At 39.8% G+C, this 25,601-nt stretch overlaps 1 protein-coding gene across 2 annotated transcripts in view; it reads right to left on the bottom strand.

The window, feature by feature from the left end:
• Positions 1 to 467: 467 nt before the first annotated feature.
• The window catches only part of LOC126355018 (condensin complex subunit 3), a 196,918-nt gene continuing 171,784 nt past the window's right edge, over positions 468 to 25,601 (bottom strand). The window contains exons 21-24 of one of the 2 annotated variants that reach the window (XM_050005161.1): positions 22,671 to 22,769; positions 6,780 to 6,977; positions 6,064 to 6,176; positions 468 to 855 (exon numbers count right to left, since the gene is read on the bottom strand). In XM_050005161.1, coding sequence (XP_049861118.1) covers positions 720 to 855; positions 6,064 to 6,176; positions 6,780 to 6,977; positions 22,671 to 22,769 — 546 coding nt within the window. In that variant the 3' untranslated portion in view covers positions 468 to 719. The remainder of the gene's footprint in view (positions 856 to 6,063; positions 6,177 to 6,779; positions 6,978 to 22,670; positions 22,770 to 25,601) is intronic. The other variant, XM_050005162.1, reaches the window with a different exon arrangement.

Genomic DNA, 25,601 nt, shown 5'->3' with positions numbered 1-25,601 from the left:
CGGTGACAGGACACTGGCGGCGCAGACCAGTCCCCAGCTCAGGACCCCGGGGTCGCCAAGCCCGTACTCAGCAAGTGAATGCTGAGCCCCTGGGGGCTCTTATCAGGCCTTGAGGCTCCATACTTCCAGAAAGTATCTCTCTATCTATTGGGATCACACAGAGTTAGCTGCTCATTATTTCCCTAGCACAATTTTGTTACTCTCTGGATCTTACAATAAGGACTCAAGCAGAATAAAAGCTGACTGTCCACTGTGGTCTACTAATTGCACTTTTTTCCTTTTCCCCCCAATCATCATCATCTTTTATCTTCTTCTTCATCATCTTCATATTCATTTTGAAAATACTTGTGGCAATTTCCCATTTAAATACCTTAATTCCAAAGGACTTCTTTCCTTGGGAAGCATGTATTTACAACACCAAACAGTCCGTATCTAACACATACATGGAATACAATAACAACTCTGCATCCAGCAAAAATATTTACTTTGAAAACCATTTTACATTTAGAAAATGCTGCAAATAGAAAACATTAATAAAACACTTTTGAACAATCATGATGTGCCACAATAGCTGTACATCAGTTTGTTTAAACTACAAGTTCCAGTCAAATAAAAACCTGCAAATCATTGGCTCCTTAAAATAATGTGGATTCATTAAATTTTTTAATGAAAAATCTGTTATAAAATGGGATATGCTTCTTAATTAGCTCATCATCTAATCACTTCCCCAATTTCTTGAATTTTTCTTGCACTTTCTGAACTTCCCGGTCCACTTTAGACTGTTTCTTTGATCTCGTTGATTTCTGTATCGTGAACTCGTCTGAATCACTTGCATCATCATCACCACCACCATCACTGTAACATAGCAATAAATACTTTTTTAATCTACTTAACAGACTCTTGTGCATAAAGAATGAATTTTTACAGCTTCAGTTGCAAACTAGAATGGATAAAGCTACTATTAATCTTTTATTTGCATTATAAATATGTCTTAACAAACCTGTTTTTGAGAATGTATTAGTGCTTTGTTACATAATGTAAAACTGTCTGAAAGTTGTTCATTTCTTGCTGCATCAGCAAGCATATGTCTATGAATAATGTTACAAGTGGTGATAATGAGCAAATTAAAACAGAATTATGTACTTTATTGCAGCTGTCTGTGAAAGCTTAATAAAACCAATTATCTTTTTACACCAGACTGTTCCAATCCGCCCAACTGTATGAATGCTGTGCATGTAGGACTTTTTTTGGCCACTTACAGCCACCTCAGCTCATTTCTAGTGGAATACTATCGCATATGTTAAAAAATTCTTTCAGTGTAGAATTGCACATCACTTTTTCATTCTTATTTTTGTTGGTTTTTAGACATTGTAATAAATATATCATTATATGCCATACATTAGTTGCTTGACCAGAGTATTAATTTAATGTTTTATTGAACTGCAACTGATAATTTAAGACATAATATCCATTGGGCACCCTGACAACTTCTTATGTACAGAACAGGCATTTCAGCTTACCTGTCTGCATGGAAAAAGTTGACCGGGCATGAGCACAATGACCACAGTTTAGTTTTTTCGCCATTGAAGTGCACACATAAATAGTTGCTTGGCAGGGATAGGAACTGCAATATTGACTTTATTGTCATATTCAACCCGCTCACTATCATCATCTACAGCAACATGAATTTTTGAGTTCTGAATGATCCCCAGCGTCTTCAACTGTTTTAACTGGAACTGTGACCACACCATCAGTGACTGCACCAAATTTATCATTGGCAACATGGGACAGTTACATATGTTTCACCAACATCAGCTCAGTTTCAATATCCACCAATTCTTGCAGCACCAAATAATCCGATACTTTGGAGAATCCTGCATGGTGAAAACAATTTTCAGTTGTCTTTGACATGACAATATTCCACAGAGAATGCAAAAAATGTAAAGCATCTAATAATCTGATTACATGTTTACAGAGCACTTGTGTTTGGAGACAAAATATAAGCTTTTTGCTATTAATACCAATGTGTGAGTGATGTGGTGTTGTTGTAGTCTTCAGTCCTGAGAGTGGTTTGATGCAGCTCTCCATGCTACTCTATCCTGTGCGAGCTTCTTCATCTCCCGGTATTTACTGCAACCTACATCCTTCTGAATCTCCTTAGTGTATTCATCTCTTGGTCTCCCTCTACAATTTTTACCCTCCACGCTGCCCTCCAATGCTAAATATGTGACCTCCTGATGCCTAAGAACATGTCCTACGAACCGGTCCCTTCTTCTAGTCAAGTTGTGCCACAAACTCCTCTTCTTCCCAATTCTATTTAATACCTTCTCATTAGTTATGTGATCTACACATCTAATCTTCAGCATTCTTCTGTAGCACCACATTTCGAAAGCTTCTATTCTCTTCTTGTCCAAACTATTTATCGACCATGTTTCACTTCCATACATGGCTACACTCCACACAAATAGTTTCAGAAACGGCTTCCTGAGAATTAAATTTATATTCGATGTTAAAAAATTTCTCTTCTTCAGAAACGCTTTCCTTGCCATTGCCAGTCTACATTTTATATCCTCTCTACTTCGACCATCATTAGTTATTTTGCTCCCTAAACAGCAAAATTCCTTTACTACTTTAAGTGCTTCATTTCCTAATCTAATTCCCTCAGCAACACCTGACTTAATTCTACTACATTCCATTATCCTCGTTTTGCTTTTGTTGATGTTCATCTTATATCCTCCTTTCAAGACACTGTCCATTCCGTTCAACTGCTCTTCCAAGTCCTTTGCTGTCTCTGACATGTCATCGGCAAACCTCAAGTTTTCATTTAATCTCCATGGATTTTAATACCTACTCTGAATTTTTCTTTTGTTTCCTTTACTGCTTGCTCAATATACACATTGAATAACATCGTGGAGAGGCTACAACCCTGTCTCACTCCCTTCCCAACCACTGCTTCCCTTTCATGCCCCTCGACTCTTATAACTGCCATCTGCTTTCTGTACAAATTGTAAATATCCTTTCGTTCCCTGTATTTTACCCCCGCCACCTTCAGAATTTGAAAGAGAGTATTCCAGTCAACATAGTCAAAAGCTTTCTCTAAGTCTACAAATGCTAGAAACGTAGGTTTGCCTTTCCTTAATCTTTCTTCTAAGATAAATCGTAAGGTCAGTGTTGCCTCTCGTTTTCCAACATTTCTACGGAATCCAAACTGATCTTCCCCAAGTTCGGCTTCTACCAGTTTTTCCATTCGTCTGTAAGGCATACGCATTAATATTTTGCAGCTGTGACTCATTGAACTGATAGTTCGGTAATTTTCACATCTGTCAGCACCTACTTTCTTTGGGATTGGAATTATTACATTCTTCTTGAAGTCTGAGGGTATTTGGGTATTTCGCCTGTCTCATACATCTTGCTCACCAGATGGTAAAGTTTTGTCGGGACTGGCTCTCCCAAGGCCGTCAGTAATTCTACTGGAATGTTGTCTACTCCAGGGGCATTGTTTCAACTAAGGTCTTTCAGTGCTCTGTCAAACTCTTCACGCAGTATTCTATCTCCCATTTTGTCTTCATCTACATCCTCTTCAATTTCCATAATATTGTCCTCAAGTACATCGCCCTTGTATAAACCTTCTATATACTCCTTCCACCTTTCTGCCTTCCCTTCTTTGCTTAGAACTGGGTCTCCATCTGAGCTCTTGATATTCATACAAGTGGCTCTCTTTTCTCCAAAGTTATCTCTAATTTTCCTGTAAGCAGTATCTATCTTACCCCTAGTGAGATAAGCTTCTACATCCTTACATTTGTCCTCTATCCATCCCTGTTTAGCCATTTTGCACTTCCTGTCTATCTCACTTTTGAGAAGTTTGTATTCCTTTTTGCCTGCTTCATTTGCTGCATTTTTATATTTTCTCCTTTCATCAATTAAATTCAATATTTCTTCTGTTACCCAAGTATTTCTAGCAGCCCTCGTCTTTTTACCTACTTGATCCTCTGTTGCCTTCACTACTACATCCCTCAGAGCTACCCATTCTTCTTCTACTGTATTTCTTTCCCCCAGTCCTGTCAGTTGTTCCCTTATGCTCTTGCTGGAACTCTGTACAACCTCTGGTTCTTTCAGTTTATCCAGGTCCCATGTCCTTAAATTCCCACTTTTTTTGCAGTTTCTTCAGTTTTAACCTACAGTTCATAACCAATAGATTGTGTGACTCATAACTATCAACAATAATTGCATCTTTACATTTCTCTCACAAATATTACTTATTCCACAAGTGTGTCCAATTGGTGAACATAGTAGTCACCATCTACATTTTTTTTGTTCACTGTACATTTTACTAGTACAGTGATTTTCTTTCATTTTAAAACTCCATAGTTTTAAACTGGTCCCTACAACAATATAGGGCTTATCGACATTACATCCTAGTAACACTAACTTTTCCTTAGAGATTGAAGGGCAGGCAGTGGTAAACTGATCCAATATGTAGAACGTCTACAGATAAAAATGTGGAATCAGACAAAAAACAGCAGCTGAAGAATAATAGGTGACACAGGATGGCTTTTATGTTTCATTTTACATCACGTTACCATCTATCACATGAAAGCTGTTGTAAATAACTATAAGATACTTTAAGATGATCTGAAGACTGAAACATGAAATAAGACTTTTCTTTGTAGCTTTGTTAGCTCCATTGTAAGAAACATACAACAATGCTGTTCCTTTTATTGATACCACTGTTTACATTAATTAAGGTCTTGTAAGAGAACCCTAGCAGGCCTGGACCAAATAAACAACAGAGTCTATTCTTTGTGTAACTGTTACCACATGTTCTCACTCTGGTTCGAAACATACTGCTCTCAAATATTGTTCCAATTTGAAATTTATTTTTAATTGCCATTGATAGTACAGATTTAGTAATGACACTCTAAGATTTCTGTTTTTGACCTCCATTTTTCATCAGCTGCCTTAAGAAGCACAATCTAAATTCTAAGTGAAATAGCGGGTTGGTCGCTTCCCGATTTTTCAGCCATTGTGTATAATAAAATGAATTAAGAATTCCTATATTAAAAAAAAAAAAGCCACAAAATGATTATGACACAAAAGTCACTAATTCAGACACACATTTGCGAATTTCAACTCTCCCATATAATTCGTAAACTGACTTAAGTGTGTTGATAATGGAAGTATCCAAGGACAAGCAATAACATGGCAAAAGTAGAAACCAGTGTTTACTTCGTTTGGTAAGTGGGGTGGGGGAGGCAGAAATTAAAAAAAAATGGTCACAGATTGGAGAACACAGGTATATTTGTTCATATCAGAGGTAAAATCTTTTTGTCATAATTTTTATTTCATGTTAAAAGAAAAAAAGTTATATGAAGTATTTTGTTGGGACCATAGTATTATTTCTTGTTAAGTGATGTTCCATACTAAGTGTTTAACATGAATTTTTTTATTTTACATTGAACTGTTGCACAAGTTTCCAGAACATACTCTTGACAGCTGTAGTCTATAGGGATGACAACTGTGCAACAGAAGAATGTTTACACCTTTTTCATAATGCATATGAAACAGGGGTACACATTTGGTCAGACAGATGGCTACTTGCAAAATACGCATGTAGTAGACAGTCTTTCGGGATTTGTATAGAACTGAAAGTGCATGGTATACTCTTATGTTGTAGGTCTACATCTGTGACACAGCCACCATGGACTATTGCTGATCTCAAGAGGATGCACGTTCATCAATGGGAGGCATAACCGAAAACTTCATCAATAGGAGGCATAACCGAAAACCACACTGGATAGTCTGACCTACAATAAGTAGAGAATCTGTACATCTTACACTGCCATGTGAGGGCTGAGAGCTTTGCATCTCATATTGATGCTCGGTATGCCACTGTGGAAGGACATCACACACAGTAAGAGCCGCCCATTCTCCATTAATGGTTTTCCTGCATACCCTCTATTACTGGATCACATGTCATGATGCCTCGGCACTTCCTTTCCTTACAATGTTCCATGGATCTCCATTCCTCAGCTTATGAATGCAAATGTGCAATATTCATCTCACCTGCAGGAGAATTCCGAATCAGATGTCTCCGAGATAACCACGTTCTTCTTGTCTGAATCTGGAGTAGCTAGTGATTCATCAGTAGAGTCATCGAAGGTCTGAAGTACAGATACCTGCAAGCAACAAAGCTCTTAAAAATATAAATCTGTTTCTGGCAAATGATTTACCAAACCCATAATACCAATAACAAATTAACATTGTAAATTATGAAGTGTGGCATCAAAACAGGAAAGGGAGAAAAATACTACCGTACAAAATTTAGCAGTGTATTTAGTTGACACACATTGTGAAGCAGCTATTGGAAACTACCTTGTTATGAAGTATCGAAACTTCACAAGCATTCTAAGTGCTATCCAATCACTGTAGGTCTTTGAATATAACCGGTTCAACATATTTAACATCTAAATATCACTATAATTTAACTCTCTTTCAGTACACATCTTGAATGGATGTATAGAAATTAATAGCAGGGCTAGTATGCAAAGTGATTCCAAGTGATGCTTAACGGACATTTCATGCAAATGCCAAAATTTGCTAAATATTCATCACACTGAGACATGAAGCACATTAAAACATGATAAATGGATATTATTACTCTATTTACATAAGAATATTAAGTTAAACTGTACTTTAGGCAACAGGAGCATCATAAATTATATAATGGGCTTGTCTTATGCACCAATTATTTACTACTTTATGGCTTCAATGGCTCTCACCTTGACGTTTCTTCTCGGTCTGCTCTTGGCTATGCTTTCATCTGGGTTTGGTGAAGGGGGCTCCTGCTGAGGTGTCTGCTCACACACGGTATTCTTTGTACGTACTTTCCTGGGTACAGACATCATAGCTACTGATCTTGAATTAACTGCAGCTTTTCGACCTCTTCCCCTTTGTGGTTTAGTGACAGGTGCTGTTGGCTAGTTAAAAAAGGAAATGTATGAGTATAAAATACCTTCAAGAACAATAGTAAGAATATTTGTATTTTTTTTAAAGTGAATATAAAGTGACACTGTAAGACACCATACTTTTCACATGGGATACATACACTGTAATTGGGACAAAGGTACAAGGTAAAGTTTAAGATCTGCCGTTATGGCTTCAGGTGGGCCTATTGGGACCAACTGACTGCTGTGAGATACTCAGCCACTGACTTCATTAATTTAGATGCAGTGTGGGGTCAACGCATCATTCTCCTGGATGTTGCAGACCTCTTAGCCACTACTTCTCATTGAAGTAGCTCTACATTTGGTGTCAGGAGGCTAAGTGGAACTAATTTTTGTCCTCCCACCATAGAAAAAATTCCTGGCAGTATAGGGAACTGAACCAAGTTTCTCAGTGTGGCAGTCGGCCACAATGACCACTCAGCAACGGTGGACAGATGTGCGGTGCATGAAGCCATAAAATGATGATTGATTCTATTCTTAGGTCTTAGATATATCCAGTAAATTAGTTCAGTCATGATGAATGAGATCTATGTAACTGTTTGATTAGAACACCAAGAAAATAATTTCACAATATAACCCCATGAATGTTGTATTTGTCTGCAATTAGTTTTGGGACCAAGCCTGTCTTTGGATAGAACATTCTCACCTTAAACATGATGTACATTATGCGGATTCAAAATAATCTGGTATGTAAACAGCATTCTGTACAGGTGAAGGTGCTACCTAGGAATGTAAATCCTGAGTTAGCATCTTATGAAGTCATCCAGACACACTAAGAATTTTTACTGAACATCAACATCGATATTCCGAAACACACCAGCTGGTGTGTGGTGAGAGTACTTTTAGACCACTAACTGAACCCCCTTGCTTATTCCATTTGTGGAATGGTTGGTTGTAAGCCTCTGTATTAACGCTAATTTCTCGTTATGGCCGTAGGAAATAATACATTGTTCGACTCTTCCCACAAAGTACTCTTTCAAAATATCAGTAGTAATAGTCTTCTTCAGTCCAGAGTCATCTCCAAGTAACTACTGCAACCTACATCCTTCTGAATCTGCTTAGTGTATTCATCTCTTGATCTACCTGTATGATTTTTACCCTCCACAATTCCCTTAAATACTAAATTGGTGATCCCTTGGTGCCTCGTAACGTGTACTACCAACCTGTCCCTTCTTTTAGTCAGGTTGTGTCACAATTTCCTTTTCTCTGAAATTCTATTCAGTACTTCCTCATTAGTTACGTGATCTACCCATCTAACCTTCAGCATTCTTCTGTAACACCACATATCGAAAGCTCCTATTCTCTTCTTGTCTACACTATTTATTGTCCATGTTTCACTTCCATACATGGCTACACTCCATACAAATACTATCAGAAAAGACTTCCTGACACTTAAAACAGTTCAAGTGGCTCTAAGCATTATCGGACTTAACGTCTGAGGTCATCAGTCCCCTAGACTTAGAACTGCTTAAACCTAACTAACCTAAGGACATCACACACATCCATGCCCGAGGCAGGATTCGAACCTGCGACTGTTATAGCAGCGTGGTTCCAGACGGAAGCGCCTAGAACCGCTTGGCCACAGTGACCAGCTGCTGACACTTAAATTTGTATCTGATGTTAACAAATTACTCGTCTTCAGAAACGCTTTCCCTGCCATTGCCAGTCTATATTTTATATCCCCTCGACTTCGACCATAATGCAACTACATTCCATTATCCTCGTTTTGCTTTTGTTGATGTTCATCTTATATCCTCCTTTCAAGACACTGTCCATTTCATCCAACTGCTCTTCCAGGTCCTTTGCTGTCTCTGACAGAATTACAATACCACCTACAAACCTCAACATTTTTATTTCTTATCCATGGATTTTAATTCCTACTCCAAATTTTTCTTATATTCCCTTTACTGCTTGCTCAATATACAGACTAAATAACATCGGGGAGAGGCTACAATCCTGTCTCACTCCATTCTGAACCACTGCTTCCTTTTCATGCCCCTCGATTCTTGTAACTGCCATCTGGTTTCTGTACAAATTGTAAACAGCCTTTCGCTCACTGTATTTTAGCTCTGCCACCTTCAGAATTTCAAAGAGAGTATTCCAGTAAACATTGTAAACATTATCAAAAGCTTTCTCCACGTCTACAAGTGCTAGAAATGTAGGTTTGCCTTTCCTTAATCTATCTTCTCAAATAGTCGTAGGGTCAGTACTGCCTTGAGTGTTCCAACATTTCAACAGAATCAAAACTGATCATTCCCAAGTTCAGCTTCTACCAGTTTTTACATTCATGTGTAAAAATTTCGTGTTAGTATTTTGCAGCCATGACTTATTAAACTGATAGTTCCATAATTTTCGCACCTGTTGACACCCGCTTTCTTGGAGTTTGGAATTGTTATGTTCTTCTTGAAGTTCTCAGTAGCTCTAATGTAATGTTGTCTATTCATGGGGCCTTTTTTTTGACTTAGGTCTTTCAGTGCTGTGTCAAATTCTTCACGCAGTATCGTATCTTCCATCTTACCTTCATCCATGTTCTATTCCATTTCCGTAATATTGCCTTCAAGTAAATCGCACTTACATAGACCCTATATATTCTCCTTCCATCTTTCTGCTTTCCCATCTTTGCTTAGGGCTAGTTTTCCATCTGACCTTTTGATATCCACGCAGATGGTTCTCTTCTCTCCAAAGTTCTCTCTAATTTTTCTGTAGGCAGTATGTTTCTTACCCCTAGTGATATATGCCTCTACATCCTTGCATAGCTATTTTGAACTTCCTGTCTATCTCATTTTTGAGATGTTTCTATTCCTTTTCACCTGCTTCATTTACTGCATTTTTTATATTTTCTCTTTCACCAATTAAATCCAATACCTTTTCTGTTATCCAAGGATTTCTACTAGCCCAAATCTTTTAACCTACTTGATCCTCTGAGGCCTTCACAATTTCATCTCCCACAGCTACCCATTCTTCTTCTACTGTATTTCTGTTCCCTGAATTTGTCAATAATTTGTTAATGCTCTCTCTGAAACATACTACAACCTCTGGTTCTTTAAGTTTATCCAGGTCCCACCCTCCATAAATTTCAACCTTTTTGCAGTTTCTTCAGTTTTAATCTTCAATTCATAACCAATAGATTGTGGTCAGAGTCCACATCTGCCCTTGAAATGTCCTACAATTTAAAACCTGGTTCCTACATCTCACTCTTACCATTATATAATCTATCTGACATCTTCCAGTATCTCCAGACTTCTTCCATGTATACAACCTTCTTTTATGATTCTTGAACCAAGTGTTAGCTATGATTAAGTTATGCTCTGTGCAAAATTCTACCAGATGGCTTCCTCTTTCATTCCTTAACCCCATTCCATATTCACCTACTATGTTTCCTTCTACTCCTTTTCCTACTATCGAATTCCAGTCACTCATGACAATTAAATTTCTGTCTCCCTTCACTGTCTGAATGATTTCTTTTATCTCATCATACATTTCATTAATCTCTTCGTCATCTGCGAAGCTAGTTGGCATATAAACTTGTAGTACTGTAGTACGTGTGGGCTTTGTGTCTATCTTGGCCACAATAATTTGTTCACTATGCTGTTTGTAGTAGCTTAGCTGCACTCCTATTTTTTTACTCATTAAAACTACTCCTGCATTATCCCTATTTGATTTTGTATTTATAACCCTGTATTCACCTGACCAAAAGTCTTGTTCCTCCTGCCACCGAACTTCACTAATTCCCACTACATCTAACTGCAACCTATCCGTTTCCCTACCTGTCCGTTTAAGGAATCTGACCTTCCACGCTCCGATCTGTAGAATGCCAGTTTTCTTTCTCCTGATAACATCATCCTCATGAGTAGTCCCCACCTGGAGACCCGAATGGGGGACTATTTTGCCTCCAGAATATTTTACTCAAGAGGATGCCATCATCATTTAATCATACAGTAAAGCTGTATGCCCTCGGGAAAAATTATGGCTGTAGTTTCCCCTTGCTTTCAGCTGTTCGCAGTACCAGCACAGCAAGGCCATTTTGGTTAGTGTTACAAGGCCAGATCAGTCAAATCATCCAGACTGTTGCCCCTGCAACTACTGAAAAGGCTGCTGCCCCTCGTCACGAACCACAAGTTTGTCTAGCCACTCAACAGATACCCCTCCATTGTGGTTTCACCTACGGTACGGCCATCTGAATCGCTGAGGCACGCAAACCACCTCACCAACTGCAAGGTCCATGGTTCAGGGTAAGCCTCCATAATGCACAATGCCTCTCTTGCAGCATCTGCCACTGGAGTACGCTGAGCATCTCCGTAATGTTCTCCAGCATTCAAATGTTCCAATGACAAAATGTGCCACCTCTCATTGCATCTTTGCTCTTTTCTACCGCTCCTACATGGTAAAAGTCCCAGATTGAAGAACAATACTCATGAATTACTCAAACAAGTGTCGCGTAAAGCCACTTCTTTAGTGGATGAATTACATTTCCTTAAGGTCTTTCCTACGAATCTCAGCCTGGCATCATCTTTTGCTATTATTTCTTTTATGTGGTCATTCCACGTAAGGTGCTCCGCATACACTCTCCCAGTTACTTTACGGTGGTTACTGTTTCCAAGAATTTGTCATCAATAGTGTAGTTGTACTGTAGTGGATTTTTTTTCCTTGTTGTTGTTGTTGTTGTTGTTGTGGTCTTCAGTCCTGAAACTGGTTTGATACAGCTCTCCATGCTACTCTATCCTGTGCAAGCTTCTTCATCTCCCAGTACCTACTGCGACCTACATCTTTCTGAATCTGCTTAGTGTAGTCATCTCTTGGTCTCCCTCTACAATTTTTACCCTCCACGCTGCCCTCCAATACTAAATTGGTGATCTCTTGATGCCTCAGAACATGTCCTACCAACCGATCCCTTCTTCTGGTCAAGTTGTGCCACAAACTTCTCTTCTCCCCAATCCTATTCAATACTTCCTCATTAGATATGTGATCTACCCATTTAATCTTCAGCATTCTTCTGTAGCACCACATTTCGAAAGCTTCTATTCTCTTCTTGTCCAAACTATTTATCGTCCATGATTCACTTCCATACATGGCTACACTCCATACAAATACTTTCAGAAATGACTTCCTAACACTTAAATCTATACTCGATGTTACCAAACTTCTCTTCTTCAGTAACGCTTTCCTTGCCATTGCCAGTCTACATTTTATATCCTCTCTACTTCGACCATCATCAGTTATTTTGCTCCCCAAATAGCAAAACTCCTTTACTACTTTAAGTGTCTCACTTCCTAATCTAATTCCCTCAACATCACCCGACTTTATTCGACTACATTCCATTATCCTCGTTTTGCTTTTGTTGATGTTCATCTTATATCCTCTTTTCAAGACACTGTCCATTCCTTTCAACTGCTCTTCCAGGTCCTTTGCTGTCTCTGACAGAATTACAATGTCATCGGCGAACCTCAAAGTTTTTACTTCTTCTCCATGAATTTTAATACCTACTCCGAACTTTTCATTTGTTTCCTTTACTGCTTGCTCAATATATAGATTGAATTACATCAGGGAGAGGCTACAACCCTGTCTCACTCCTTTCCCAACCACTGCTTCCCTTTCATGCCCCTCCACTTTTATGACTGCCATCTGCTTTCTGTACAAATTGTAAATATCATTTCGTTCCCTGTATTTTACTCCCGCCACCTTCAGAATTTGAAAGAGAGTATTCCAGTCAACATAGTCAAAAGCTTTCTCTTAGTCTACAAATGCTAGAAACGTAGGTTTGCCTTTCCTTAATCTTTCTTCTAAGATAAATCGTAAGGTCAGTATTGCCTCTCGTTTTCCAACATTTCTACGGAATCCAAACTGATCTTCCCCAAGTTCGGCTTCTACCAGTTTTTCCATTCGTCTGTAAGGCATACGCATTAATATTTTGCAGCTGTGACTTATTGAACTGATAGTTCGGTAATTTTCACATCTGCCAGCACCTGCTTTCTTTGGGATTGGAATTATTACATTCTTCTTGAAGTCTGAGGGTATTTCGCCTGTCTCATATATCTTGCTCACCAGATGGTAAAGTTTTGTCGGGACTGGCTCTCCCAAGGCCGTCAGTAGTTCCAATGGAATGTTGTCTACTCCAGGGGCCTTGTTCCGACTCAGGTCTTTCAGTGCTCTGCCGAACTCTTCACGCAGTATCGTATCTCCCATTTTATCTTCATCTACATCCTCTTCCATTTCCATAATATTGTTTTCAAGTACATCGCCCTTGTATAGACCCTCTATATACTCCTTCCACCTTTCTGCTTTCCCTTCTTTGGTTAGAACTGTGTTTCCATCTGAGCTCTTAATATTCATACAAGTGGCTCTCTTTTCTCCAAAGGTCTCTTTAATTTTCCTGTAGGCAGTATCTATTTTACCCCTAGTGAAATAAGCCTCTACATCCTTACATTTGTCCTCTAGCCATCCCTGCTTACCCATTTTGCACTTCCAGTCGATGTCAAGTTTGAGACGTTTGTATTCCTTTTTGCCTGCTTCATTTACTGCATTTTTATATTTTCTCCTTTCATCAATTAAATTCAATATTTCTTCTGTTACCCAAGGATTTCTACTAGCCCACGTCTTTTTACCTACTCGATCCTCTGCTGCCTTCACTACTTCATTCTTCTTCTATTGTATTTCTTTCCCCCATTCCTGTCAATTGCTCCCTTATGCTCTCCTTGAAACTCCGTACAATCTCTGGTTCTTTTAGTTTATCCAGGTCCCATCTCTTTAAATTCCCACCTTTTTGCAGTTTCTTCTGTTTTAATCTACAGGTCATAACCAACAGATTGTGGTCAGAGTCCACATCTGCCCCCGGAAATGTCTAACAATTTAAAACCTGGTTCCTAAATCTCTGTCGTTCCATTATATAATCTATCTGAAACCTGTCAGTATCTCCAGGCTTCTTCCATGTATACAGCCTTCTTTTACGATTCTTGAACCAAGTGTTACCTACGATTAAGTTGTGCTCTGTGCAAAATTCTACCAGGCGGCTTCATCTTTCATTTCTTTGCCCCATTCCATATTCACCTACTACGTTTCCTTCTCTCCCTTTTCCTACTATCGAATTCCAGTCACCCATGACTATTAAATTTTCGTCATCCTTCATTATCTGAATAATTTCTTTTATTTGATCATACATTTCTTCAATTTCTTCGTCATCTGCAGAGCTAGTTGGCATATAAACTTGTACTACTGTAGTAGGTGTGGGCTTCGTATCTATCTTGGCCACAATAATGCGTTCACTATGTTGTTTGTAGTAGCTTACCCGCATTCCTATTTTCCTATTCATTATTAATCCTACTCCTGCATTACCCCTATTTGATTTTGTGTTTATAACCCTGTAGTCACCTGACCAGAAGTCTTGTTCCTCCTGGCACCGAACTTCACTAATTCCCACTATATCTAACTTTAACCTATCCATTTCCCTTTTTAAATTTTCTAACCTACCTGCCCGATTACGGGATCTGACATTCCACGCTCCTTTCTTCTCCTATGTGCATGCAATGTGTTACATTTCTTTAAGTGCAAGGTCAACTGCCAGTTTCTGCATCATTCACCTATACTCTTGTAAGTCCATCTGCGAATCGTTACTGTCTTCTGGCATTGTTACCTTCTTGTAGACAGGCACCATCTGTGAACAGTCTGTAAGAGCTTCCGACACTTTCTAATTGATTATTTATGCACATTCTTTACAGTAATGCTCCTTACATACTTCCTAAGGGTACACCTAAAATTACCTCAACATCAGTTGATTTTGTTCCATTTAAACTATTGAGCCCCATCTACAATGAAGTCTAGAATCCAGTGGCAAATGAGGTCCAATACTCGGTAGGCTCATATTCTTTTCACTAAACAGCAGAGCGAGATAGTATCAAATGCCTACCTGAAGTTGAGGAACATGGCATCAATCTCAGCACAGATGTCTAGGGCACTGAGGATCCCACAGAGGAACAGAGCCGAGTTTTCTAAGATGTATGTTTATGTAGTCCATGTTTATTTTTATGAAGGAGATATTTGTTCTACAAAAACGTCATAATAAATGAACATAAAATGCATTCCATAATTCTATAGCAGATTAATGTCAATGATATAAGGCCTATAATTATATACAACTGTCCTACAATCCTCCTTGAAAACTGGTACAACCTGAGCTTTTTTCAGTCACTAGGTACCCTTTGCTCCTCCAAAGATATACGGTAAACTGCTGCTAGAAGGGTAGCAAGTTCTTTTGCATAATCTCTGTAGAATCTTAAGGGTATCTCATCTGGGTCCTGACGTCTTCCCACTACAAAGTGATTGTAGTGGTTTTTCTATTCCATGATTGTTTATCTGAATATCTGCCATTTCAAAGTATGTGCGATGACTGGAAGGAAAGACCATACAACGATTTTCCACACCGAAACAATTTCAGATGACCAAATTTAGTGTTCCACTTTCTCTCTTCCATTTTCCGCTTGAATGTCATTAACAGAGTGACTGAATAGACGATTTTGAAGCGCACACTGATTTTACTGGGACCAAAACGTATTACTTAAGGTTTGTAGTCAGAAAGGTTGACAAAATTTTACTTTCAAAGTCATAGAATGTTTATCTCATTGCTCTGCTTATACTCATTTTCCTTTCATTTAGCTTTTTTCTATCAGCTAGGTTTCAATTTCTCTTGAATCTATGATGAAGCTCTGTTTATGTAGTGGGTTTTTAACATGGCTAGTAAGCCACAGTGGTTCTTTCCCATCCCCGAAGGCCTTGCTCAGAATATACTTGTCTAAGCATATTGATTGACGCTTTGTATTTTTTCCATTTGTGCTCCAAATCTTCATCCCCAGCACTGAATATTTGATGTTGACTCTTCAGGTACTCTCCAATTTGTATCCTGTCACTCTTGCTACATTTTCCTACCCTTCTTAACATTCCATGTAAAACCCAAAGTCATCGATGCTGCCACAGCCTTACGATCACCGATACCCAGTGATATGCCAACTGATTTGGGTAGTTCAGATGTGTGTGTTGCTAGGAGATTTAAAGCATTACCTTCATGAGTTGGCAGTTTGATTGTTTGTTATAAGTAATTTTTGGACAAGACATTCATAATAATGTCACACAAAACCTAGTCTCTGGCACCAATTTTGATAGCGACACTTTCGCAGTCTATACCTGGGAAGTTGAATAATCAATTATTACGACCGCATGATAAGGAAACTTCTTCACAAAATTCTGCAAGTTCTCTCTAATGTGCTCTATCACTACAGCTCCTGGTGCCAGTGCTCTATAAAAGCATGCAATTACTATTTCTAACCTGCCTTTGATGCTTAATTTTATCTAGATTAAACCGCATTTGGGATCCATGATAACCACAAGTACAGTCAGAGCTATGGCACAAGGAGCACTGAACGTTGTGCAAAATTAGTGCAGCAAACAAGATGGGTCAGTCCTAAGAAGACTGAGTACCATTTACAAGGAAGCAGATACAACACAAACTGGAATCTCAAGCTTCTCGATGGAACTCTACCAGTGAAGGGAGTAGCGAAATATCTAGGGTAACACTGAATGAGAAACTATTGTGGACCCCTCATGTAAGGAGCACCTGTTTCAAGGCGAAAGGTACTCTAATGAGTACCCAGAGAGCTTTTGGTAAAAACTGGGGCTTAAGCCCCAAGAGTATGAACTGGATACACACAACAGTAGCAGAAATTGGCCTGCTTAGCCATTACAGGTAGAATTAGCAGCACATCTGCTGCTGACATGGAAACCATGATGGACAAGCTCCCATTACACTTGTGGGTAAAGATGGAGGCAGCAGTTGGAGCACACAGGTTAAAAATTGGCAAAAACTGGGACTCACTGGGGTATCCAGGACCTCACACTAAAATACTGACTGAGGTAGACATAGGTTTGGTTGGGGAAATGCTGGCCACATATAATAACTCCCAGCTGCTTCAACAAGTCTTTGAATGTAGTAATTGGAAGTAGAGAGCTCTGCAAGAACGAATTTCGACACCGTACTTGGGGACATAGTCTGGTTCACTGACGGTTCGAAAATGGACCAAGGTGTCAGGGCCGGTGTATACGGGTTGCAGCCAAGGCTGGAAAGTGCAGTCTCTCTAGGGAAGATGGCCACTGTCTTTCAAGCAGAAATATCTGCTATCAGGGTGTGTGTGGAGGAGAATTTGCGGAGGTGCTACAGAGGTCGTGGCATTTTCATTTATTCAGACAGTCAAGCAGCCTCTGCAACAAGATCAAAGATTGCGGCAGAATGCCACAAAGTCCTTGTTGAGCTAGGGGAAAGCATTAGGGTAAACCTATTGTGGGTCCCTGGTCACTCAGGGATTATTGGCAATGAGCAAGCTGATAGGTTGGCCAAGATAGGGGCAATGACACCATTTATTGGACCAGAACCTGTTTCCTGACAATCACCAAGGTGATGATCAAAATAAAACTATGAGGCTAGACAAGGAGACAGCATGTAGAATATTGGGATAAGGTCCAAAAGCAAAAACATGGAAAGGTATTGATGCCAAAGCCATGTTCTAAGAGAAGATTCTCAATCCTGGGCTTGAACAGGAGAGAAATGAAACTCATAGTTGGACTATTGACAGGCCATGGGAATTTCAAAAAGCACCAACAAACAATGGGGGATAATAGAAAAAGACCCCAAATGTTGGATGTTTTGTGGGCGAGGAAACCGCATTACATTTGACCTTTGAATGTGTGGTATTGGAGATTAAAAGACACAGAATATTCAGATCAACCAGACCTGAAGAAATTGTGTCTAGCAAAGCACTGGTTAAGGATCTCCTTGCACTGTTGAAGGGCTTGGTTGGCTTTACTAGAGGCACAGGGAATGGTACCGAAAAATAAAACCTGTTTCGGTGCGGGCAGCACTGGGCTTGCTTCCCCGATAAAACCAATCAATCAATCAACCTCACGATAATAATCAATTTCTTTACTGCAATAAATGTGTCATCACCAGTGGTGACTAAGCTACACTTATAAAAAATTTCCATTTTGGATTTACGATTTTGTTGCTATTCACTTCTGGTTTCAACCAACTTTCTGTTACTGATACTATCTGGGAAATATACCATTCAATGAAAGATACAAATTCTGGGATCTTTCCATGGATGCTCCTGCAGTTTGCTAATATCATATCAAACTTTTCTATTTATGATCTATGGGGATGAGCATTCTCTGGAAATAATTCGGCAGAGGTATATTAGATTTTAGCGGGCAATTCATCTCTCACCTCGAGGGGGGATTCTTCTAACCTAAGAAACCACAATGTGCACGCCACACACACTCTGCTACACCAGTAGCCTCTTCCTGCATGTAGTGCATGCCTGACCTATTATGGGGAGCACTACAACTCTTCACCTGATAACAGAGGTTGAGAAATTCTCATGCAATACATTCACCAAATCTTCTGAGCCTCTGACTTAGTTGTTCTACTCTTCTCCAAACGAGAAGACCATGATCAGCCCTGGGTATTATGCTACAAATAGTGAGCTTCACCTACACCCATGTGCTCTGCTTGCTGTCTTCACCAAATAAGCCATCCATCTGCAGGAACTGAGGATGGCCTCACAATCCAAGCGGTAGGCATTATTTGTGCTGACATGAGCCATGATTTGCAGCCAGTTGCACCCAGTGCACTTGACTGCCACCAGCGGAGCCTCCTCCACATCTAGGACAATACCCCCAGCAAACATACTGAGTGCACACTGGCATTCTTTCCTGACCTGCCTGCTATTTCCATGAGGCACTCCATTACACACCTAATGTTGGGGCTCCCAATGACTAGCAAACTCGCCTTCTGCACTTATCCAAATTGGATAAAATAAATAGACCACTAGCCCAAAAGAAGAGGAATCTCACACTGGCTCAGAACTGTTAACAACACTGGGTAGAACCTCATACCTGTTGCTAAGGTGTAAGGGGTGAGCTGTGCAGCCAGTTCCCACTTTCACCGTTCCACCCAGAGAGATGCGAACCCACTAAGTCTGCCACTCATTCTTGACTGAAGACAGACTGGTTAGAAATTCGTATTTGAAATCAAAGTGATGAATGGGTTGCCAGGGAATTCCAACAGCATAAAAGGAATCAAGTCTTGTCTCTGGTGTCCTAATGTTGCAGCTTTGAACAGTGCCCAAAAGCCTGTTGACTGTGGCCAACACAGCTTCCATCTGTTTATGGGCAGTGGCCAATTAGGTAATTGGCACATGGTAAGATATATTGTTACGTGTAAAATCACTATATGAAATTTCAAAAAATACAAACAAAACAATCTTGACTAACTGAGAAAGAACAAACAGATCTCCCAAATGAGAAAGTTACCTAACTGGTGCTACTGAAGATAAGGTGGACACAAGACTTAAAAGAGAAGAATAAACATACACTGAAATCTGCTGTGAAGATTTTCCATTATGGCGCAAGATTGCAATATCCATAAGTTCTTAAAACAGACTTAAATTTCTCTGCTGGCAACAGATGTATAAATAGTTACTTGCCACTAGAGAGCTGGCTTTCACAAAAGCTACTGCAGGAAGTAAATATGCAGGCTCTACATGTAAATAAACACTAGTCAATGAGACAAAAATACAAATAATATTCACTCCTTGTCAGAAGCTTGTTTAGAACAAAGGCATTGAACTAAACTAAACACTGTGTGCTAACACTACATGCCGGCGCTGCTGTTACTGGTTTCTCCGCTTGCCTGCGTGCCTAACCTTAGGCCGACTAATAAAGAAGTGGTCACAACAAACAACAGTCACAAAATCAATGGGAATCAAGAGGACACTAGTGCTCATGGTAATTTTCACAACAGCTAATGTAAGAAATGAATTCGTAAACCACATTTTTTTAAAAAAGAACCGCCCAACAACTATGTCAGTACTCTTCCAAAGAACAGACTGAAGGATGCTACACGCTCTTTTTTAAAAATAATAAAAAAACCACACACACACACACACACACACACACACACACACACACACACACACACGTTACTCTGAAGTGGAACAATATAAGAAAAGGATAGTTATTACTCAATATAAGAAAAGGATAGTTATTACTCACCATATAGCGGAGATGCTGAAGCACAGATAGGCACAAAAACCAGTCTGTCAAAGTGAGCTTTCGACCAACACAGCCTCCATCACACGAACACACACACGAACACACACACACACACACACACACACACACACACACACACACACACACACACACAGTGCCACAGTCTCTGGCTGCTGAGGTCACACTGTGAGCAGCAGCACATGATGGGAGAGGTACCTAGGTGGTAGGTGTAAGCAGGGTAGGAGTGGGAGGCGGGGGGACAGTAAATTGCTGATAATGGCAGCATTCAGGGATGAGGTGGAGAGAGGGTACGACAGCTAGGTGCTGTTAGGAGTTTAGATGGAGGGTGGAGGGGAAGGGGAGCAGAGAAGGAGAGAAGTAAAAAGACTGTGGATATGTTGGTTGAATAGAGGGCTGTGTAGTATTGGAATGGGAACAGGAAGAGAGTTAGATGGGTAAGAACAACGAAGGGTAGGGCCAGGAGAGTTACAAGAACGTAGATACATTGCAGGGAGAGTTCCCACCTGTGCAATAAGAAAAACTGGTGTTGGTGGGAGGAACCTCGATGGCACAAGCAGTGAAGCAGTCACTGAATGAAGAACGTCATGTTGGGCGGCATGCTCAGCAATGGAGTGGTCCAGCTGTTTCTTGGCCACCTTTTGTCAGTGACTATTCATGCAAACCGACAGCTAGATGGCTGTCAAGCTCATGTAGAATGTGGCACAGTGGTTGCAGCTTAGCTTGTAGATCATATGACTGGTTTCACAAGTAGCCTTGCCTTTGATGGGATAGGTGATGCTTGTGACTGGAATGGAGTACGTGGTGGGGGGAGGATATATGGGACAAGTCTTGCATATAGATCTATTATAAGTATATGAGCCATGAGGCAAGGTGGTGGCAGCAGGGTTTGTGTAGGGATGGGCAACAATATTGTGTAGTTTCGGTGGGTGGCAGAATACCACTGTGGGAGGGGTGGGAGGGATAGTGAATAGCACATTCCTTGCAGAGAATGTGAGTCAGGTGCTCCAGTCTTGTGTGGTACTGAGTCACAAAGGGAATGCTCCTCTGTGGTCAGATGGTGGGACTTTGGGAAGTGCTGGGTGACTGGAGAGATAAGGAATGGGAGATCTGTTTTTTTTACAAGGTTTGGAAGGTAATTACAGACTGTGAAGGTCTCAGTGAAACCCTCGGTACATTTAGAGATGGGCCATTTGTCGCTAAGGAAGATGGCTAGTTGGGTTGAGTATGACTAGGTGAAGCGAATGGGGGAGAAAGTGTTAAGGTTTTGGAGAAATGTGGATAGGGTGTCCACATCCTCAATCCAATCACAAAGATGTCATCAATGAAGCTGAACCAGATGAGGGCTTTGTGATTCTGGGTGTTTAGCAAGGCTTCCTCTAGCTGGGCCTTGAATAGGTTGGCACAGGATGATGATACGTGGGTGTCCATTCGTTAGTCATTGTCTTTATCCATCTAGCCCCTTCCCTGATCCCCTTCCAATATTACACAGCCCTCTATTCCACCAATGCACCCACAGTGCTTTTACTTCTAACCTTTTCTGCTACACCCCCCTCCCCTCACTGGCCACCGTCTAACCCCCTGACTGCACCTAGCTGCCCTAATCTCTCTTCACCTCGCCCCTGCATGCTCCCACAAGCAGCACTTCCCCATGCCCACCCTGCTATCCCACCCCACTCCAGCCACCTCCTCACCCCCACCAATCAGTTGCCTTTCCCTCTCTCCGTGTGTGTGTGTGTGTGTGTGTGTGTGTGTGTGTGTGTGTGTGTGTGTGTGTGTGTGTGTGTGTGTGTCTGTCTGTCTGTCTGTGTGTGTGAGAGAGAGAGAGAGAGAGAGAGAGAGAGAGAGAGAGAGAGAGAGAGAGAGAGAGAGAGAGAGAGAGAGTATTTCTGACAAAGGCCTTTTGGCCAAAAGCTCACTTTCTGACATTCTTCCTGTTATGCCTATCTGTGACCCAGTATCTCCACTATATGGTGAGCAGCAACTATCCTTTTCATAATATTATTCTGAAGTTGACTACTCATAGCATTTGTTTCCTGGAAACTAAAGTCAGAGCAATCAATGGTTATGGGATCTTCTGAAGCAAACTACTGCTGTCATTTTCATAGATACCAGGCTGCACCCTTGAAAGTATAATGAGGCTGATTCTATTGAAAACCCAAGGAAATTGCCCTATGCAATCTTATACATGGACTCACGTAACATACTGACTCATTTGTTTCAGCAAGAAATGAGAATTATAGCACGTCATGGAACAGGGCATGAGAAGAGAAATATTCACCTCTTCAAATCCGACAATTAAAAACAGTGACATCCTGATACATAATTTTGGACTTGGTACAAGATTTTGAACCTGTCATTTCCATGTAAGCTCTTCAGTGAACTCTAACTTTACTGTACATAATATCTCAATTCAGACTGGAATGTCAATTTTAATACAACTGAAAACAGGGCACATTATAAATATAAATATTTTTTTTTTATGGTTTGAAGAAAGACAGTACCTGATCTTAATACATAAGAGGCATATTGCAAAGTGTTGATTTGTTGTTAACTTACAGTCTCCAATGATTTTAGTTTGCTAGCTCTGGTTTCTCTTCCAGTGACTTTCTGTCCATTGACATCAGAAAGATTAGATTCCAAGGTTTTCTTCTGTTGCTATGACAAAACAAAAAACTTTGTAATAACAGCACAGAGGTCATGTAGGTATGTGTGGTGAACAGTTAAGGTTGTGTCACAAGACAGGATCCAGAGATGTTTCCAGTCACAGAAAATTTATGTGGCGCAAGAAAAGGGTATGTTATGAATGGATATTAACTTCTGCCTCTGTAGTGCTAATAAGTGTAAGGTAGAAAATATTAATTTAACTAATTTTCCTATAAAACAGCAAATGGGAACAAAATTATAACCACAAAGATTGGTTTATTTTGTGTCTATAAGTTTACAGATGATGTGTAATATCATATTACGAAACCATGCTTGTTCTGAAACTTCCTGGGAGGTTAAAAATGTGTGAAAGACCGAGACTCTAACACAGGGAACTTTGCCTTTTGCATCAACTGCTCTAGCATCTGGGCTATCCAAGCATGGCCGACGATCCATCCTCACAGCTTCAATTTTGCCAGTACCTTCCAAACTTCACAGATGCTCTTCAGTGATCAATGCAAAAGCACTTCTGGAAGAAAGGATATTACGAAGACATGGCTTAGCCACAGCCTGGGTGATGATTCCAGAATGAGATTTTCACTCTGCAGCAGAGCATGTGCTGATATGAAACTTCGTGTGCTGATATGAAACTTCCTGGCAGAGTGAAAATCTCATTCTGCATGCTTGTTCTGCTTGAAGCAAGAGATTTGGCTTTTGTACGGATGCAACCATTAAACAGGAGATTCGGCTTTCCTGTAAGGCATTTTGACATGGCAGCTCAGGTGGGCACTACCATTCAGTATTTTTTTTTTTTTTTAAGCTAGTAGTAGGTCTGATGGTTCACACTGTTGGGGCTTGTCGCACAGCATGCAATAAGAGGGGTCACATCTCTGTGATTTGCCAGAACAAGCGAAGTGCCTGCCTCATTATTTGGCATGTTCCAAATTACAGCACTGTCTCCTGAACATAGGCTGCTCAACAACAAGATATTCATAATGCTATAGATTCAACAGCAAGAAGCTAGATTCCAAGTCAACATAGAAGTGTCCATCACGCATATAAATTTGGATACATATTTTTGCCTGAGTTCACCACCACTGTTCCCAGCTCTATGACAATTAGTCATGTATGATAACAAACAGATTTTATAAATGAACAATTCAAGGGAAAAGTATAATATAAACAGGTTCTCCACACAGTGCCCCTCATTGTTGTAAATAGGCTGGCAGCAGAAAATGTATCCCCTCTTCAGCTTTTCAATTCCAGACAAAGTAAATATGGTTTCCAGTGCCATTTATTTCCAGTAAACTGATTGTATCCACAATGACACTTGTATTCTTGTCTACACTAGGATGTGTACACAAAGTTCATGTAATGTTTAAAGAATGCAAACTAAGTTTGTTGTGTGTGGCCGCCATTTCGTTTTTGTGATAAGCCAATGTTAGGTACCAAGTCAGGATGGTGTGATTTTCTAATGTCTAGCAACTAGCCCTCATAAATATTAAATGAAAGAAGCTAAATAGTGCTCTCTATTTACGCAACATCTTTAAAGCAATAATGAACACCCAGTCACACTTCGACAAATTTATGACTCTAAACATTGTGTAAATTATAACAGAATTACTGGGCAGTGAGTACTTTTTCAAGGTTGGTTTAGCCGATACGTTCCGTTATCATTTTAAAAATCTTCACAATAATTAATAGTAAAAAATAATACTCCTCCTGGTAGGTACCAATAATCGATATTCCCATTGGGCATGCCAGCATTCTCCTATTATTCTGGAGATTCTTACAACAAATAACAGAACAAATTGTTTTACATGCAAACCACATTGATGATCAAGTAGCAACAGGAGTCTCCTTAGAAACATTTACAAAATACATGTACATTACTCAATGTTTTGAAGAATTTAATTTTACATTTCAAATTGGATAATTTCTTTTTAATCATATAAAGTCTCAAGAATGAATACTGAAAAAGATGGTGTCCTACCCACAACAAACCATGGGGAGACAAGAGAGAAAAGCTGAGTCCTACAAAACAAATGAATTTGAACTATCAGATAAATAGCAACTGCTGTGCCAATTTCATTCCACGAGCCACCCAAGTCATTCATCTTCAGTATTGGCTGCCAACATCTCCCAGTATCCCATTGGTGCAGTGCTGGTGCACATGCACCATGACAGCCATCAACTCACAGGGTACATGTCAAAAATGTTATCCGCATCATTATAAACCCACTCAACAGCACACAAATGCTGTTACACTTTCCCCAGTTACTTCTGATCTTAATATAACATGCAATGCTCATGAAATCTCATGTATTTGAGCTGACAAGGCTGGAAATAGGCTCTTCAGCTCTTTAATTGCAGGAGCCAACAGTACAGACATCACTTTGCTAAAAGAATGTCACTTCATGAACGGGAGTTTTACAGATGCCAACCAAAATTCAAGCTTATCAACTAGCTCTCCTGTTTGTTGTATCTGTTGAGGTTACTGGACAAGGTGATAAACATAAAGAGCAACAGCAATTACACTAACTATATTTGCTTAACCCAGAAGTTGTGTTTATGTTTATGTTTATTTTTTCTGCCTTTTTGGCTAATAACACTGAGGGAAAGCAACTAACATCTGCCACAATTTGTTTACATTGTTGTTAAAATAGCCACCTTAAAAAATGATTTTTATTCATACTAAAATGTGGGTTTTGGATGAAGAAATCACATACTCTTTGCAGCTGTTTAAAAATAAGATGTATTTTTTAGGGGACATAAAATTCTGAGAAATCCAATGTGACACTGAACTCTCTTCCAGGTGTTCCAATAGTGTTCAGAAATCACACA

Source organism: Schistocerca gregaria, chromosome 3 (assembly GCF_023897955.1).
Source record: "Schistocerca gregaria isolate iqSchGreg1 chromosome 3, iqSchGreg1.2, whole genome shotgun sequence".
Taxonomy (NCBI): Eukaryota; Metazoa; Arthropoda; class Insecta; order Orthoptera; family Acrididae; genus Schistocerca; species Schistocerca gregaria.
This window is presented reverse-complemented; position numbering and strand designations above follow the sequence as displayed.